This window comes from Agelaius tricolor, unplaced genomic scaffold (assembly GCF_023055355.1).
Source record: "Agelaius tricolor isolate 1412-34295 unplaced genomic scaffold, bAgeTri1.0.p SCAF_114, whole genome shotgun sequence".
Taxonomy (NCBI): Eukaryota; Metazoa; Chordata; class Aves; order Passeriformes; family Icteridae; genus Agelaius; species Agelaius tricolor.
The window spans coordinates 194,023-209,580 of NW_027269374.1; the positions used below are offsets into that span (position 1 = coordinate 194,023).

The 15,558-nt window shown below is 64.0% G+C and overlaps 2 protein-coding genes and 2 long non-coding RNA genes across 4 annotated transcripts in view; 1 reads left to right on the forward strand and 3 right to left on the reverse strand.

The window, feature by feature from the left end:
• The window catches only part of ESYT1 (extended synaptotagmin 1), a 16,120-nt gene extending 5,954 nt beyond the window's left edge, over positions 1-10,166 (reverse strand). Inside the window, 16 exon segments of the mRNA XM_071419656.1 lie at positions 775-886; positions 966-983; positions 986-1,039; positions 1,133-1,225; positions 1,330-1,419; positions 1,848-1,896; positions 2,209-2,291; positions 3,326-3,502; positions 5,558-5,681; positions 5,784-5,839; positions 6,756-6,845; positions 6,935-7,007; positions 7,108-7,181; positions 7,919-8,053; positions 8,942-8,983; positions 9,915-10,166. Of these exon segments, the coding sequence (XP_071275757.1) occupies positions 775-886; positions 966-983; positions 986-1,039; positions 1,133-1,225; positions 1,330-1,419; positions 1,848-1,896; positions 2,209-2,291; positions 3,326-3,502; positions 5,558-5,681; positions 5,784-5,839; positions 6,756-6,845; positions 6,935-7,007; positions 7,108-7,181; positions 7,919-8,053; positions 8,942-8,983; positions 9,915-10,166 (1,522 nt within the window).
• A 488-nt stretch (positions 10,167-10,654) lies between these two features.
• On the reverse strand, positions 10,655-13,116 carry ZC3H10 (zinc finger CCCH-type containing 10). The gene is made up of 2 exons (XM_071419678.1): positions 12,951-13,116; positions 10,655-12,063 (listed from the first exon to the last, which is right to left on the reverse strand). Exons 1-2 carry the CDS (start codon positions 13,099-13,101, stop codon positions 10,871-10,873), a joined length of 1,344 nt encoding a protein of 447 aa, XP_071275779.1. The 5' UTR covers positions 13,102-13,116; the 3' UTR covers positions 10,655-10,870.
• A 417-nt stretch (positions 13,117-13,533) lies between these two features.
• On the reverse strand, positions 13,534-15,270 carry LOC139586374 (uncharacterized). Its single transcript, XR_011677719.1, has 3 exons — positions 15,113-15,270; positions 13,876-13,898; positions 13,534-13,734 (listed from the first exon to the last, which is right to left on the reverse strand). It is a non-coding gene; the product is annotated as an uncharacterized lncRNA (long non-coding RNA).
• Positions 13,905-15,191, forward strand: LOC139586376 (uncharacterized). The gene is made up of 2 exons (XR_011677721.1): positions 13,905-14,551; positions 14,677-15,191. It is a non-coding gene; the product is annotated as an uncharacterized lncRNA (long non-coding RNA).
• Positions 15,271-15,558: the final 288 nt, after the last annotated feature.

The following is a 15,558-nucleotide window of genomic DNA, read 5'->3' on the forward strand; positions in this document are numbered from 1 at the left end:
TGGGAGAAAAAGGGGGAAATGGGATTAAAAATGGGGGGAAAAGGGGAGGGAAAGGGAGGGAAGAGGAGGGGAAAAAGAAGGGGGAAAATAGGGGAGAAAAGGGGGGTGAAAATGGGGAAAAAAGGTGGGGGGAAAAAAGGGGAAAATGAGAAAAAAAAGGTGGGGAAGAGGGGGGGAAATGGGGGGAAAAGGGGAAAAAAGGGAGGGGAAGATATGGAGAAAAAAGGGGGGAATATGGGGGCATTTGAGGAGAAACAGAGCCGGGATTTTGGGGGGATTTTGGGGGGATTTGGGGGCACACAGAGCCGGGGCTTTGGGGGGATTTGGGGGCAAACAGAGCCAGGATTTTGGGGGGACACAGAGCCGGAATTTTCGGGGATTTGGGGGCACACAGAGCCGGGTTTTGGGGGCATTTGGGGGCACACAGAGCTGGGTTTTGGGGGGCATTTGGGGGGCATTTGGGGGACACAGAGCCGGGGATTTGGGGGCACACAGAGCCGGGATTTTGGGGGGATTTGGGGGCACACAGAGCCGGGTTTTGGGGGATTTGGGGGGGATTTGGGGGGCACACAGAGCCAGGTTTTGGGGGGATTTGGGGGCACACCGAGCCGGGTTTTGAGGGGATTTGGGGGGCACACAGAGCCGGGATTTTGGGGGGATTTGGGGGCAGACAGAGCTGGGTTTTGGGGGGACACAGAGCCGGGATTTTGGGGGGGATTTGGGGGCAAACAGAGCCGGGCTTTTGGGGGATTTTGGGGGGATTTGGGGGCACACAGAGCCGGGATTTTTGGGGTCCCACCTGGAAATCCACGTCCTGGTTGCGGGGGTTGTGCAGGAAGAAGCGGAAGGCGTCCTCCCACACGGGGGCTGAGGTGTTGCAGACCACCTTAGGGAGGGTGGGGGGGCTCAGGTCAGACCCCCAAAACGCCCCAAAAACCCCCCAAAATCCCCCAGACCCTTCCCACCTTGCTCTCCCTGGTGACCGGTCCTGCACCGACACCTGCACCACGGGGTTGGGCTCCTTGCCTGCTTTCCTTACCTGCACCAAAAACGGGGGGTCAAGGGGGGGGTCCCCCACTTCTGACCCCCTTTAGGACCCCCCTAAACCCCCCCTAAACCCCCCCAGACTCACGGGCAGCCCCTCAGCCCTGTCCAGATACACCACGAGGATGGCGGAGGAGGGCGGGTCAGGCTTGGCCACGATTTTTTGGTTCTTTTCCAAAACCTGGGGGAGGCCAAAAATTTTGGGGAGGGGTCTGATAGGCAGGACCCCCCCCCCCCCCCCCCCCTTCCAACACAGCTGAACCCCAAAATTGTCCCGGGACTGACCTGGTCCAGCTTGGAGGCATCGGAGAGCAGCGAGAGCCACTCCAGGCGCAGGTGGAGCCGGCCCTGCCCGCCCTCCTGCAGCGGGAACCACTTGGGGGAAAATGGGGAAAAATGGGAAAAGGGGAAAAATGGGGAAAAGGGGAAAAGGGGGAAAATGGGGGAAAGGGGAAAATGGGGAAAATGGGGGAAAGGGGGAAAATGGGGGAAAGGGGAAAATGGGGGAAAGGGGAAAATGGGGAAAATGAGGAAAAGGGGAAAAATGGGGAAAAGGGGGAAAAGGGGAAAAATGGGGAAAATGGGAAAAAGGGGAAAATGGGGGAAAAGCGGGAGAAGGGGAAAAATGGGGAGGGGGCATCAGTGTGACCCCCCCAAACCCCAAATCCCCAAATCCTCACATCCCCAAATCCTCAAATCCCCAAACCCCAAATCACCAAATTCCCAAATCCTCAGATCCCCAATCCCCAAATCCCCAAAAATCCCCAAATCCCCAAAAAATTCCCAAATCCCCCAGAGCTCACCTCGTCCATCACCCGAGCTCTGAGCACCTCCCCGAGGTCCAGCTTCATCCTGGGGAGGGGGGAAATTTGGGAATATTTGGGGATTTTTTGGGGATTTGGGGATTTTTGAGGATTTGGGGGTTTTGGGATTTTGGGATTTGGGGGTTTGGGAATTTGGGGATTTGGGGATTTGGGAATTTGGGGATTTGGAGATTTGGGAATTTGGGGATTTGGGAATTTGGGGATTTTGGGGGATTTGGGGATTTGGGAATTTGGGGATTTAGGAATTTGGGGATTTTGGGGGATTTGGGGGTTTGGGAATTTGGGGGTTTGGGGGGAGAGGGTGGAGACCCCTCCCCAAATTTGGGGGTGCCCCCCTCACCTGCCCAGCAGATCGTCCTTGTCGGGGTCCTTGTCGAAGAGCTCCACCTCCAGCTCCTGCCCGGGCACCTCGTGCACCATGAACTGGGGGGGACAGCGGGGATGGGGGGTCCCGTGTGCCCCTGGGGCATCCCCGTGTCCCCAAAATCTCCCTGGGGACCAGGGCGGGGCCCCCGTGTCCATCCCTCTGTCCCTCTGTCCATCCCTGCCATGCATCCCCATTGTCCGTCCCTCCATCCCCATTGTCCGTCCCTCCTTCCATTCCTCTGTCCCTCTGTCCATCCTTCTGTCTGTCCCTCTGTCCGTCCCCAGTGTCCATCCATCCATCCCTGGTGTCCGTCCCTCCATCCCCATTGTCCGTCCCTCCGTCCATCCCTCTGTCCCTCTGTCCATCCTTCTGTGTGTCCCTCTGTCCATCCCTCCATCCCTCTGTCTGTCCCTCTGTCTGTCCCTCTGTCTGTCCCTTTGTCCGTCCCTGGTGTCCGTCCCTCCATCCCCATTGTCCGTCCCTCCGTCCATTCCTCTGTCCCTCTGTCCATCCTTCTGTGTGTCCCTCTGTCCATCCCTCCATCCCTCTGTCTGTCCCTCTGTCTGTCCCTTTGTCCGTCCCTGGTGTCCGTCCCTCCATCCCCATTGTCCGTCCCTCCGTCCATTCCTCTGTCCCTCTGTCCATCCCTCCATCCTTCTGTCTGTCCCTCTGTCCGTCCCCAGTGTCCATCCCTCTGTCCATCCCTCTGTCCATCCCTTCTTGTCCATCCCCGGTGTCCATCCCTCCATCTCCACCGCCCATCCCCGGTGTCCATCCCTCTGTCCATTCATCCCTGCTGGTCGCCACCTGTGTCCTTCCCTGTGTCCCTCTGTCTGTCCATCCCTGTGTCCCCCTGTCCCCCTGTCCATCCCTGTGTCCGTCTGTCCCTCTCACCTCATACATCTCGTCCCAGACTGGGTCCAGGCTGTCCCCGATGACCCTGCTGGTGGCCGCCTGTGTCCCCACCCTGTGTCTGTGTGTCCCTCTGTCCATCTCAGTGTCCATCCCTGTGTCCCCCTGTCCCTCCCTGTGTCTGTGTGTCCCTCTGTCCATCTCAGTGTCCCTCTGTCTGTCCATCTGTCCCTCTCACCTCGTACATCTCGTCCCAGACGGGGTCCAGGCTGTCCCCGATGACCCTGCTGGTGGCCGCCTGTGTCCCCACCCTGAGCAGCGCGTACGGGTCCGAGCGGCCCTGGACGAGCCCGCCCAGGAACCGATCCTTGGAGCGCAGCGCCCGCGCGGCCACCAGCGACACCCGCACCACACCCTGGGGACACCAAGGGGACAGTGAGGGGACAATGGGGACAACAGGGTCACCAGGGACACCCGCACCACGCCCTGGGGACAATGGGGACAGAGAGGGGACAGCAGGGTCACCATGGGGACAACAGGGTCACCAGCGACACCCGCACCACAACCTGGGGACACCGAGGGGACAGCAGGGTCACCATGGGGACACACGGGCACCAGAGACACCCGCACCACGCCCTGGGGACAATGGGGACAGTGAGGGGACAATGGGGACAACAGGGTCACCAGGGACACCCACACCACGCCCTGGGGACAATGGGGACAGTGAGGGGACAATGGGGACAGCAGGGTCACCATGGGGACAGCAGGGTCACCAGGGACACCCGCACCACGCCCTGGGGACAGAGAGGGGACAGTGAGGGAACAGCAGGGTCACCATGGGGACAGCAGGGTCACTGGGGACACCCGCACCATGCCCTGGGGACAATGGGGACAGTGAGGGGACAATGGGGACAACAGGGTCACCATGGGGACAGCAGGGTCACCATGGGGACAGCAGGGTCACCAGTGACACCCGCACCACAACCTGGGGACAATGGGGACAGTGAGGGGACAATGGGGACACACGGCCACCAGCGACACCCGCACCACAACCTGGGGACAATGGGGACGGTGAGGGGACAACAGGGTCACCATGGGGGGACACAGCCACCAGCGACACCCACACCACGCCCTGGGGACACCGAGGGGACAGTGAGGGGACAATGGGGACAGCAGGGTCACTATGGGGACAACAGGGTCACCAGCGACACCCGCACCATGCCCTGGGGACAATGGGGACAGTGAGGGGACAATGGGGTCACCATGGGGACACACGGGCACCAGGGACACCCACAGCAGGTCCTGGGGACACCGAGGGGACACTGGGGTCAGGGGGGGTCACTTGAGGGGGACACGAGCCCTGGGACAGGCAGTGACAGCGAGAAATGGAGGTGGAGGGAGGAAAGGGAAGGGAGGGGAAAAAGGAGGGAAAGGGGTGGAAAGAATGGAGGGGGAAGGGGAAAAGGAGAAGAAAAAAAAGGGGAAAAGGAGAAGAAAAAAAGGGGAAAAGGAGAAGAAAAAAGGGGAAAGGGGAAAAGAGGGAAAATGGGGGGGGTCTGAAGGGGAAAATGAGGGGGGATCAGAAAGTGATAATGGGAGAGGGTCAGAGGGTAAAATGGGGGGGTCATAAAGGTAAAATGGGGGTGTCAGAAGGAGAAAATGGAGAGGGTGAGAGAATGAAAATGGGAAGGGTTAAAAGGGTGAAATTTGGGGGAATCAGAAGGGGGAAATGGGGGTGTCCAAAGGGGAAAATGGCAGAGATCAGGAGGGAAAATTGAGGGGGTCAGAAAGAGAAAACGGAGGGGTCAGAAGGAGAAAAATGGAGAGGGTGAGAAGGGAAAAATGGAGAGGGTCAGGAAATGAAAATGGGGGGGTCATAAAGGTAAAATGGGGGGGGTCATAAAGGTAAAACGGGGGTGTCACGACCCCCCCAGCCCCCTCCCAGCCCCTCACCCTGGGCAGGGGCCAGCGCAGCCTTGAGGGTGTCAGAAGGGAAAAATGGAGAGGGTGAGAAAATGAAAATGGGAAGGGTTAAAAGGGTGAAATTTGGGGGAGTCAGAAGGGGGAAATGGGGGTGTCCAAAGGGGAAAATGGCAGAGATCAGGGAGGGAAAATTGAGGGGATCAGAAAGAGAAAACGGAGGGGTCAGAAACGTAAAATTGAGCAGTCAGAAGGAATAAAATGGAGAGGGAGAGAAAATGAAAAGCAGGGGGTCATAAAGGTAAAATGGGGGGGGGTCCTAGAGGTAAAACGGGGGTGTCCCGACCCCCCCGGCCCCCCCCAGCCCCTCACCCTGGGCAGGGGCCAGCGCAGCCTCGGGGGGGTCAGAAATGTAAAATTGGGGGGTCAGAAGGGGGAAATGGAGAGGGTCAGAAAATGAAAATGAGGGGGTCCAAAAGGTAAAATGGGGGGGTCCTAGAGGTAAAACGGGGGTGTCCCGACCCCCCCGGCCCCCTCCCCAGCCCCTCACCCTGGGCAGGGGCCAGCGCAGCCGCGCAGCCTCGGGCAGGTCGGGCAGCAGCGGCACCAGGAGCCGGTTGGGCAGCACCAGGTAGGAGGCGATGCTGTCCATGATCATCGAGTCCGACATGGAGCTGGGGACGGGGGGGGGGACACAAACACAAACACGGTCGGGGGGGGACAAGCACGGTCAGGGGGGGTCCCCAGAGGGTCCCCAAAAAGCGGGGGGGGCTCACCTGAGCCCCGGGATGTCCAGCAGGTTGGTCATTCCTGTCCAGTTGATGTCCAGCGTCTGCAATGGGGGGGGGGTAACAGAGGGAGGGGCACTCCTGGTGGTCTTTATTTGGGGGGGGTGTCTGGGGTCCTTTTTGTTGGGGGGGGGTATCACCGATGTGTATTGGGGAGGGGTTCTGTTCCTTTTTTTGGGGGGGGGCATCCACCCCCAGGGTGTCCTGGAGGGGTCTGGGGTCCTTTTTTTGGGGTGGGGGACACTCCTGCTGTGTCCTGGGGGGTTCCCGATCCTTTTATCGGGGGGGGGGGGATATCCACAATGTACTCTGGGGGGGTTCCAGTCCTTTATTTTGGGGGGGGGGTCCACCCCTGCCATATCGTGGGGGGGGTTCCCATTCCCCTTTATTCCATGGTGGGGGGGGTCCCATTCCCTTTATTCCATTGGGGGGGGTGTTCCCATTCCCGTTATTCCATGGTGGGGGTTCCCATTCGCTTTATTCCATTGGGGGGGTTCCCATTCCCTTTTTTCCATGTTCCCATTCCCTTTATTCCATGTTCCCATTCCCTTTTTTCCATGGTGGGGGGTTCCCATTCCCTTTATTCCATGTTCCCATTCCCTTTATTCCATATTCCCATTCCCTTTTTCCCTTGGTGGGGGGTTCCCATTCCCTTTATTCCATGTTCCCATTCCCTTTTTCCCATGTTCCCATTCCCTTTATTCCATGTTCCCATTCCCTTTTTCCCATGTTCCCATTCCCTTTTCCCCATGTTCCCATTCCCTTTTCCCCACGTTCCCATTCCCTTTTCCCCACGTTCCCATTCCCTTTTTCCCATGTTCCCATTCCCTTTTTCCCATGTTCCCATTCCCTTTTCCCCATGTTCCCATTCCCTTTTTCCCATGTTCCCATTCCCTTTTCCCCATGTTCCCATTCCCTTTTCCCCACGTTCCCATCCCTTTATTCCCGTTGGGGTCTCACCGGGCGGCGGATGAAGAACAGGCTGAGCGCCCCCACGATGGGCGCATCCCCCAGCAGCGGCTCCAGGATGATCCTGAGCACCCCATGGAGCTGGGGGGGGGTCCACAATGAGCCGGGACCCCCCCCTCAAACCCACCCCCACCCCAAAAATCCCCCCCCTCATCTCCCCAAAACCTCACCTGCATCCCCTTCACCCCCGCCTTGCAGAAGAATTTCTTCACCTCCACGTCGATCTGGACGTCGCCCACGTAGCTGGGGGGGCACAAATTGGGGTGGGGGCGTCACCACGACCCCTCCCCACCCACCCCGGACCCCTCCCCATCTCGGGGATCCCCCCCCTCAGGTGTCTCACCTGATGTTGAGGTCCAGCAGGATTTGCTTCTTGTGGGTTCCAGGGTGGGCTTGGACGCCCAGGACACGGAGGGGCTGTGGGGGGGGGGCGAAATTTGGGATTTTTTTTGGGGGGGGGGGGGGGGTCTCGGTATTTTGTGGGGGAGGGGTCAGGGGATTTAGGGGGTCCTGGGGGCGGGGTTTAGAGGGGGTCTGGGGGTGTTTAGGGGGTCCTAGGGGTCTTTAGGGGGGATTTAGGGGGGTTCTGGGAGGGCTTTAGGGGGAGGTTAGGGCGTCCTGGGGGGGTTTAGGGGGTCCTGGGAGGGGTTTAGGGGGATTTAGGGGGGGTCTGGGGGGATTTATGGGGTCCTGGGAGGGGTTTAGGGGGTCCTGGAAGAGGTTTGAGGGGGACAATTTAGGGGGTCATGGGGGGGCTTTAGGGAGGGTCCTGGGAGGGGTTTAGGGGGTCCTGGGAAGGGTTTAGGAGATCCTGGGAGGGGTTTAGGGGGATTTAGGGGATTCTGGGGGGGGCTTCGGGGGAGGGTCTGGGGGTGGGTTAGGGGGTCCTGGGAGGGTTTAGGGGGATTTAGGGGGTTCTGGGGGGGCTTTAGGGGGATTTTGGGGGTCCTGGGAGGGGTTTAGGGGAGATTTAGAGGGTCCTGGGTGGGTCTGGGGGTGTTTAGGGGCTCCTGGGGGGGTCTGGGGGTTTTGGGGCATCCTGAGAGGGGTTACAGGGGATTTAGGGGGGCTTATGTGGGTCCTAGGCGGGTGTGGGAGGGGTTTTGAGGTGATTTTGGGGGGGTCAATGGCACAGGGGGTCCCCCCAGTGTCACCTTCTGCCCCAGGTCCACCCTGGTGAAGGTGAAGCTCTGCAGGTGAGCGCTGGAGGCGCGGATGGCCGGGGCCACCGAGTCCTGCAGGAGCTTCTCGAGATACCGGCCCAGGAAGGGCCAGGCCTGGGCCAGGACCTGCCGGACACACGGACAGATGGACACCGGGATGGACACATGGACACGGGGATGGACACATGGACAGGGACACCGGGATGGACAGACGGACACGGGGATGGACACATGGACACACGGATGGACACACGGACACAGGGATGGACAGATGGACAATGGCACGGGGCCACACTGTCCTGCAGGAGCTTGTCCAGGAACTGCCCCAGGAATGGCCAGGCCTGGGCCAGGACCTGCTGGACACACGGACAGATGGACAGATGGACACGGGGATGGACACACGGACACGGGGATGGACACAGGGACAGGGCCACGCTGTCCTGCAGGAGCTTGTCCAGGAACTGCCCCAGGAACGGCCAGGCCCGGGCCAGGACCTGCCGGACACACGGACACATGGACATGGGGATGGACAGATGGACACCCCGACACAGGGATGGAGAGATGGACACAGGCATGGGGGATGGACACGGGGGATGGACACTGGGAAAGGAGACGGGCACTGGAAGTGGAAGGATGGACACTGGGGATGGAGGGACGGACAGAGGCAGGGATGGACAGATGGACGCAGAGAGGGAGGGAGGGATTGAGGGATGGAGAGAGAGGGAGGGAGGGAAAGAGGCCGGGAGGGAGGGACGGAAAGAGGGAGGAACAGAAGAGGGAAGGAGAAGGAGGAGGGAGGGAGGGATGGAAAGAGGGAGGGAGGAAGGAGGGAAGGAGGGACAGGGGGATGCGGGAGGGATGGAGGGAGGGACGCGGGAGGCGGCGCGGGCCGGACACACGGACACAGGGACACACGGACACAGGGACACATGGACACACGGACACAGGGACACACGGACATAGGGACACACGGACACACGGACACAGGGACACACGGACACACGGACGCCTCACCTTGTTGAGCCATTCCGCCCGCTCCACATCCGGGAAGCTGACCTGAGTGGGGGGGGGGGGACATGGAGGGGGGGCCCTGAGCCCGGCGGGGACCACCGGGGACACCGGGCCCCTCCCGGCCCCGTGCCTCAGTTTCCCCCGAGCTCCCGCTCAGCCCCCAACACCTCCCCAAAAGGGGGGTCCCGGTGTGGGGGGTGCGGACCCCTCCCGGCCCGCGGGGAGGGCAGGAAACGGCCCCCCCGGGCCCGGTGAGTCACGGCACTGCCGGAAGGCCCGGGCGGTACCGGGGCTGTCCCGGGCAGCGGAGCGCGGGGACCCCGCCCTGGGGCGGCCACCGGGGGATGGCGGATGGGGGGGGGGGGGGGGGGGTCCCGGTGATCCCGGGGGGTCCCGCACGGCCGCGAGCCCCGAGCAGGGCTCGGTGCGGTCCCGCCCCACCGGGAAAGCCAAGGAGCGGCTGGGGAGCAGCACCGGGGGGACCGGGAGATGCCCGGGGGGCTCTGGGGGTGCAGAGAGAAGGGACCGGGAGCGGGAGCGGTGCGGGATGCGCGGCACCGCCCGGGGGTCCCAGCGGGGACCGTGCGGTGCCGCGGGGTCCCCCGTGCCGGGACAGCTCCGGTGGGGCCCGGGGCGGCTGCCGGGGGTCCCGGTGCGGCTGTCGGGGGTCCCGGGGGGGTGCGCGGGGCTGGGGAGGGTCCCCAGGTGCGCCAAGCGTGACCCAGAGCGGAGCAGAGAACCGGGACCCCGCCCGGGAAGTGCGGGGAACTCAAGCGGTGCCCGCAGCGCGGCAGAACCGGGAGAGCCTCGGGAATCCCGGGGGTCCCACCGGGAGCGGCTGCGCTTCCCAAACTCCCGCCGAGAGAGGGTGGGGGGGAGGAAGAGGAAGGCGGTGCCCGGTGCGGGGATCCCGCCGGGGCTTCCCCCGGGGCGATAACGGCGCCGCAGCAGCGATAACGGCTTGGGAGCACCTTACCCAGGCCGGCAGCTCCCCGCGGGCGGCGGCGCGCACCGCCGCTTCTTCTTCGCGGTGCAGGCGCTCGGCCGCGCGCATCCCGCGCTCCCGGGCGCGCCGCCGCCGCCGCCAGCCCGCGTAGAGCGCCAGGGCGAGCACCACGGCGCCCGCCCCGAGCCCCAGCAGCCCCGCGGCGTAAGCGGGCAGCGCCCAGAGCAGCCGCCGGCCCAGGGCGCCCAGCGCCGCCAGCCCGAGCCCGCCCCGCCGCTCCATCTCCGCTCCCGCTCCGCTCCGCGCTCCCGTTCCGCTCCCGCCGCGGCGCCGCCCCGGCCGCGCCCCGCGCACGCACGCGGCGCTGATTGGCTGAGCGGCGCGGCTCGGGACACGCCCCCACACAACGCACGCACCGCCCATTGGACGCCAGCCAGCTCCTGACCACGCCCATTGAGCGCCGCGCCCTGGCCGCGCCCTCACGCGTCAATCATTGACCGTCCGCCAACTGCTGGCCACGCCCCCCGCGCGCATATTTTGACCACGCCTTTATTTACTATGTGGGCGTGGTCTCTGCGAGGGGCGCGGCCATGTCACGGCCCCGCGTGTCCCCATCTCGGGCCCGGTTTCCCCATCCCGGTGTCGCCGTTCCGGTTTCCCGGTCCCAGTCCCGGTGTCCCCATCCCGGTGTCGCCGTTCCAGTGCCCCCATCGCGGTTTCCCGGTCCCGGTGTCGCCCCCCCCGCTCCCCGCACAGCCGGGCCCGTGCGGTTTTGGCCTTTTTCCGTTTAATAGCCGAAAACATTACAGGTACCACCCGGTACCACCACCCCCGGTGCTCAGTCCGCCCACGGCGCTCCGGGGGTCGCACCGGGATGAGTGGGGGTGGCACATCCCACCGTGTCCGTGTGTCCGTCCGTCCTCATCCCGCCACCCCCTGCGTCCACCGCGAGCCCCCCCTGCTCCCCGGTACCGGGAAGGGGGGGGTCAGTGTGGCATGGCCGTTATCCTCATGCTCTGCGAGGCGATGGGGTAGGTGACCATGGGCGTGGTGGCGTGGCTCATGGTGATGCCCCCGAGCGGCTGCGCCATGGACACGGCCACCGGCGCCACCGACACGGCCACGGGCGCCATGGAGACGGGCGGCGGCGCCATGCCCTGCGCGATGGTCTGCGCCAGCGCCGCCGCCGCCGACAGCGGCGCGATCTCGGGGTTCATGGGCGGCGCCCCGTTAGCGGGAGGGGCGGCCTGAGCGCCCGCCGGCGCCACCAAATCCTGCTGGGTGACCGGGCGGGGCTGCAGGGCCTGGCTGCTGAGCGTGGTGTGAGTCTGGGCGATGCTGTGGTTGTAGTTGGTCACCGTGGGCGCCAGCGGCTGCTCGGTGGCCGTGGCCGTGGAGCTCAGCGTCATCACCTTGGCCTGGTTGCGGAATTGGGCGTTCTGCTCCAGCAGCACCTCGTTGGTGGCCAGCAGGTTGTTGACCTGCTTCTTGAGGTCCTCCACGCGTTTCCTGAGCAGCACGTTCTCCTCCTCCAGCAGCCGGTACTCCACGGCCCGCGGGCTGGCGAAGCCGTACTCGTAGCTCTCGTAGAGCCCCTCGGCTCGCCGCCGTTTCAGCACCGGCTCGTCGGGCTCGTAGAGGCCATCAAAGGGCTCGTAACGCCGTCCTTGCTCTCTGCCCCGCGCCTCGTACTCGTAATCCCGCTGTAAGTGCTGGAATTTACACTTAGCACCGCGCTGGCAGTCCCCCTTGAGGAAATCCCTGCAGATGGGCACCTCCTCTTTGCTGTTGGGCAAATCCGCCGGCGACAAACCCAAGCCCGCGGCCACTTTCTGCCTGAGGCGCGGCGGCAGCTCGCCGGTTTTCTTGTAGCAATCCTCGTCCTCCTTGGTGCCGTGGATGAAGCGGCAGTTGAGGCGCACGCACTCCTTGTTCTGGAAGTCGTGGCAGAAGATGAACTCGTTCTTGCGCACGCCCAGGTTGGTGACCTCGGAGATGTCGGGGTGCCGGAAGCGGCAGCGCTTGCCGCGCTTGCAGACGTTGCGCAAAAAGTCGCGGCAGATGTCGTCGTCGGGGAGGGCGGACGAGGATTCGTCGCCGCTGCTGACGCCGCCGGGGCCGGTGCCGGTGCTGGCGGGGTAACTGTCCCGGTCCGGCATGGTGCGTGCAGGGGAGGAGGCTGGGGACAGGGAGGGAAGGGTCAGGGAGTGGGAGAGACCCCGGTGCTGATGGGGAGAGGGTTCACAGCCAGCCCGGGGTACCGGGAGAGGTCACCGGAGGAGGGACAAGGTCAGGGAGGGAGGGACAGGGAATGGGGGGAGTCCCAGCCCAAGGGGTCACCAAAGGAAGGAGGGAGAGACCAGGAATGGGGGACAGGGAATGGGGGGAGTCCCAGCCTGGGGTACCAGGAGGGAGAGAAGGAGGGACAGGGAATGAGGGAATCCCACCCCGAGGGGTCACCAGAGGAGAGAGAGAGGGAGGGATGGGGTGAGGGAGAGAAGGACAGGGAATAGGGGGGAATCCCACCCCGGAGCACCGGGAGAGAAGGAGGGAGGGACCCCGGTACTGAGGGGAAGGGGTCTACACCCACCCCGGGGCGCCGGGCACGCAGAGATGGACCGGGAGCGATGCCAGGACCGGAGGAGGAGGAGGGGGATGAAGGAAGAACCGGGAGGGACCCCGGGACGGGGGGAGAGCGGGATTCACCCAGCGCCGGGCACCGAGGGAGGGACCGGGAGGGGCCCCGCGAGCACAGAAGGGAGGGGGAGAAGGAGGCACCGGGAATGCGCCCGGTACCGGTGGGAAGGGCAGAAGGGAGGAACGGCAGCGATCCCGGGGAGTCCCGGCGCTGCGGCGGAGCCGGTAGCGGGGCAGCACAGCCGGGGATCCCCCACCGCAGCCCCGGTGCCCGCCAGCGCCGCCGAACCGCGGGGGGAAGCCCGGCGCGTCCCCCGCGCCCCGTGACAGCCCCGCGAGCCGCACCGGGACGGGCACGGAGCGCGCCGGGAGCGGCGGGGCCTGGCGGAGGGCGGAGCGCGGCCTCTCCCGGCCCAGCCCGGCACTCACCGGCTCGCGGCCTCCCCGCGGGACCTCCGGCGCCAGCAACGCGCGGCCGGTGCCGGCGGCGGGCGGGACCCGCTCGGTGCCGCTTCCGGGGCGGCCCGGAAGGAGCCGCGCGCGCGCGGCGCGCCGGAAATGCGTCACGCAGTGACGTCATCGGCAGGAGACGCCGTCGCGCCGTTACTGCGTGCTTGATCCCGGAAGATCCAGGGCCCGGTGGGCTCGGAGCGAGCCCGGTCTGTGCCCACGGCGCCGTTACCGGGGGGTTCCTCACCCCGTTACCGGAGGAATCAGCACCCTCGCCCGGCTCACCTGCCCCGTTACCGGAGAATTTCCTCCTTCCCGGTCTCACCCACCTGCCCCGCTACCGGAGAATTCCCGGTGCCGCCCCCGGCCACACTGATGAAACCCCCGGTTCTGCCCGTCTCCTGTTCTTTGAAGACCCCCCCAGCCCCGTTACCGGGGAATCTTCGGTTCCATCCCCAGCCCCGTTACCGGCGGGACCTCCACGCTGGTCCCCGGTTACCGGAGAAGCCCCCTCCGCCCCCAAACCTCCTTGCCCGGTCACCGACAGAGCCCCCACACCGTGTTAGCAACAACAAAGTTTTATTCACGGCGCGGCGGCTGCCGCAAAGCAAAGAACGGGCCCGGCCCGGCGGGGCCCCCCCGTGGCACCGGGACAGCACCGGGACGGCACCGGGAGGGGTCACCGGGCGTCACCGGGGCGTGTCCCCGCTCTGGGGGCCGTTACTTGGACCTCTGCCTCATCTTCCTCCTCTTGCGCTTCAGCCTGGGAACAGAGTGGGGCCGGTGTCACCCCGGGGAGGGAACCGGGAGGGAACCGGGGGTGGCACCGGGAGCTTCCCCCGGGCTGGGAGGGCACCGGGAGCCGCCCCCGGTGCGGCGGGGCCGGCCCGGGGCTCTCACGTACCTGCGCATTCGCTTCTTGCGCCACTGCGGAGAGAGGGGAGGGGAGGGAGTGAGAGAGGGCAGGGATCCCAGTGCCACCAGTGCAAACCAGTGCCCCCCAGTTGAACCAGTGCCACCAGTGCTCCCAGTACCCACCAGTGTCCCCACTGTCCCCAGTGCTCCCAGTCCCCACACTGGTTTGGTTCTTTCAGTGCCCCCAGTCCCACTGGTTTGGCTCCCCAGTGCCCCCAGTCCCACTCTGGTTTACTTTTCCCAGTGCTCCCAGTTCCCACCAGTGTCCCTCGTCCTGTACTGGTTTATTTCCCTCAGTGTCCCCAGTCCCACACCAGTTTGGTTCTCCCAGTGCCACCAGTCCGACACTGGTTTGTCTCTCCCAGTCCCCACCAGTGTCCCCAGTCCTGTACTGGTTCATTTCCCTCAGACACCAGTCCCACACTGGTTTCTCTCTCCCAGTAACCCCAGTCCCAAACTGGTTTGTCTCTCCCAGTCCCTACCAGCCCACCCCAGTCCCACAGGGGTCGTGTCTCCCAGTATCCCAGTTCCACACTGGTTTGCATCTCCTAATGCCTCCAGTCCCCCCAGTATCATACTGGTTTGATTCTCCCAGTTCCAGACTGGTTTGTCTCTCTCTACCCCCAGTTCCAGACTGGTTTAACTCTCACTACCCCAGTTCCAGAGTGGTTTAACTCTCACCACCCCAGTTCCAGACTGGTTTGTCTGTCTCTACCCCCAGTCGCAGACTGGTTTAACTCTCACTACCCCAGTTCCAGACTGGTTTGTCTGTCTCTACCCCCAGTTCCAGACTGGTTTAACTCTCACTACCCCAGTTCCAGAGTGGTTTAACTCTCACTACCCCAGTTCCAGACTGGTTTAACTTTCACTACCCCAGTTCCAGAGTGGTTTAACTCTCACCACCCCAGTCCCAGACTGGTTCAGCTCCCCCGGTGCCGCCAGTTCCCCCCAGTCCCACACCAGCTTCTCTCTCTCAGTTCTCCCAGTTTCCCCCCACATTCCTCCAGCAAAGACACCCCCAGGGACCACAGACCCTACACCGGGACCTCTCCCGTTCCCCGGTTCCCCACACCGGGACCCCCCCGTTCTCTAACCCTGGGACCCCTCCCACTCCCCGGTTCCCCCCACCGCTCGTCCAGGCCGCAGCCCCCCCCTCCCCGCTCCATCCAGGCCCGGCCGCTACTGAGGCGCCATCGGCCGCCCCCGCGCCGCCTCCCGCCACTCACCTTGGCCCTCATGGCGGTTCGGCGGGGCCCCGCTCAGTCCCGGCGGGCGGGGGGCGGCGGATGGAGGCGGATGGCGGCGGATGGAGGCGGCGGCCGTGGAAGGCACCAAGATGGCGGCGGCCGAGAGGGGCGCGAGCCGACCGGTGGGGCCTATTTATAGGCAAGCGCTCAGGCCACGCCCACCGCCGCGCGAGGCACGACGGGAAATGTAGTTCCTTGTTGATGGGGCATCATGGGAGTTGTAGTCCAGCCGCCGGGCGCCATTTTGCGCCGCCGCGGGGTTCGGTCCCTCCCCGCCTCAAATTTATTGGAAATAAAAGCACCAAATTTTTTTTTCGTCAATTTCCGCTTATCCAAGCCTTTAACAGTAATTTTGTTGCATCCCGAAGCCCCTCTGGAGACTTACCTTTCAAGTAAAAATATAAAATATTTTTATATTGTAGCAT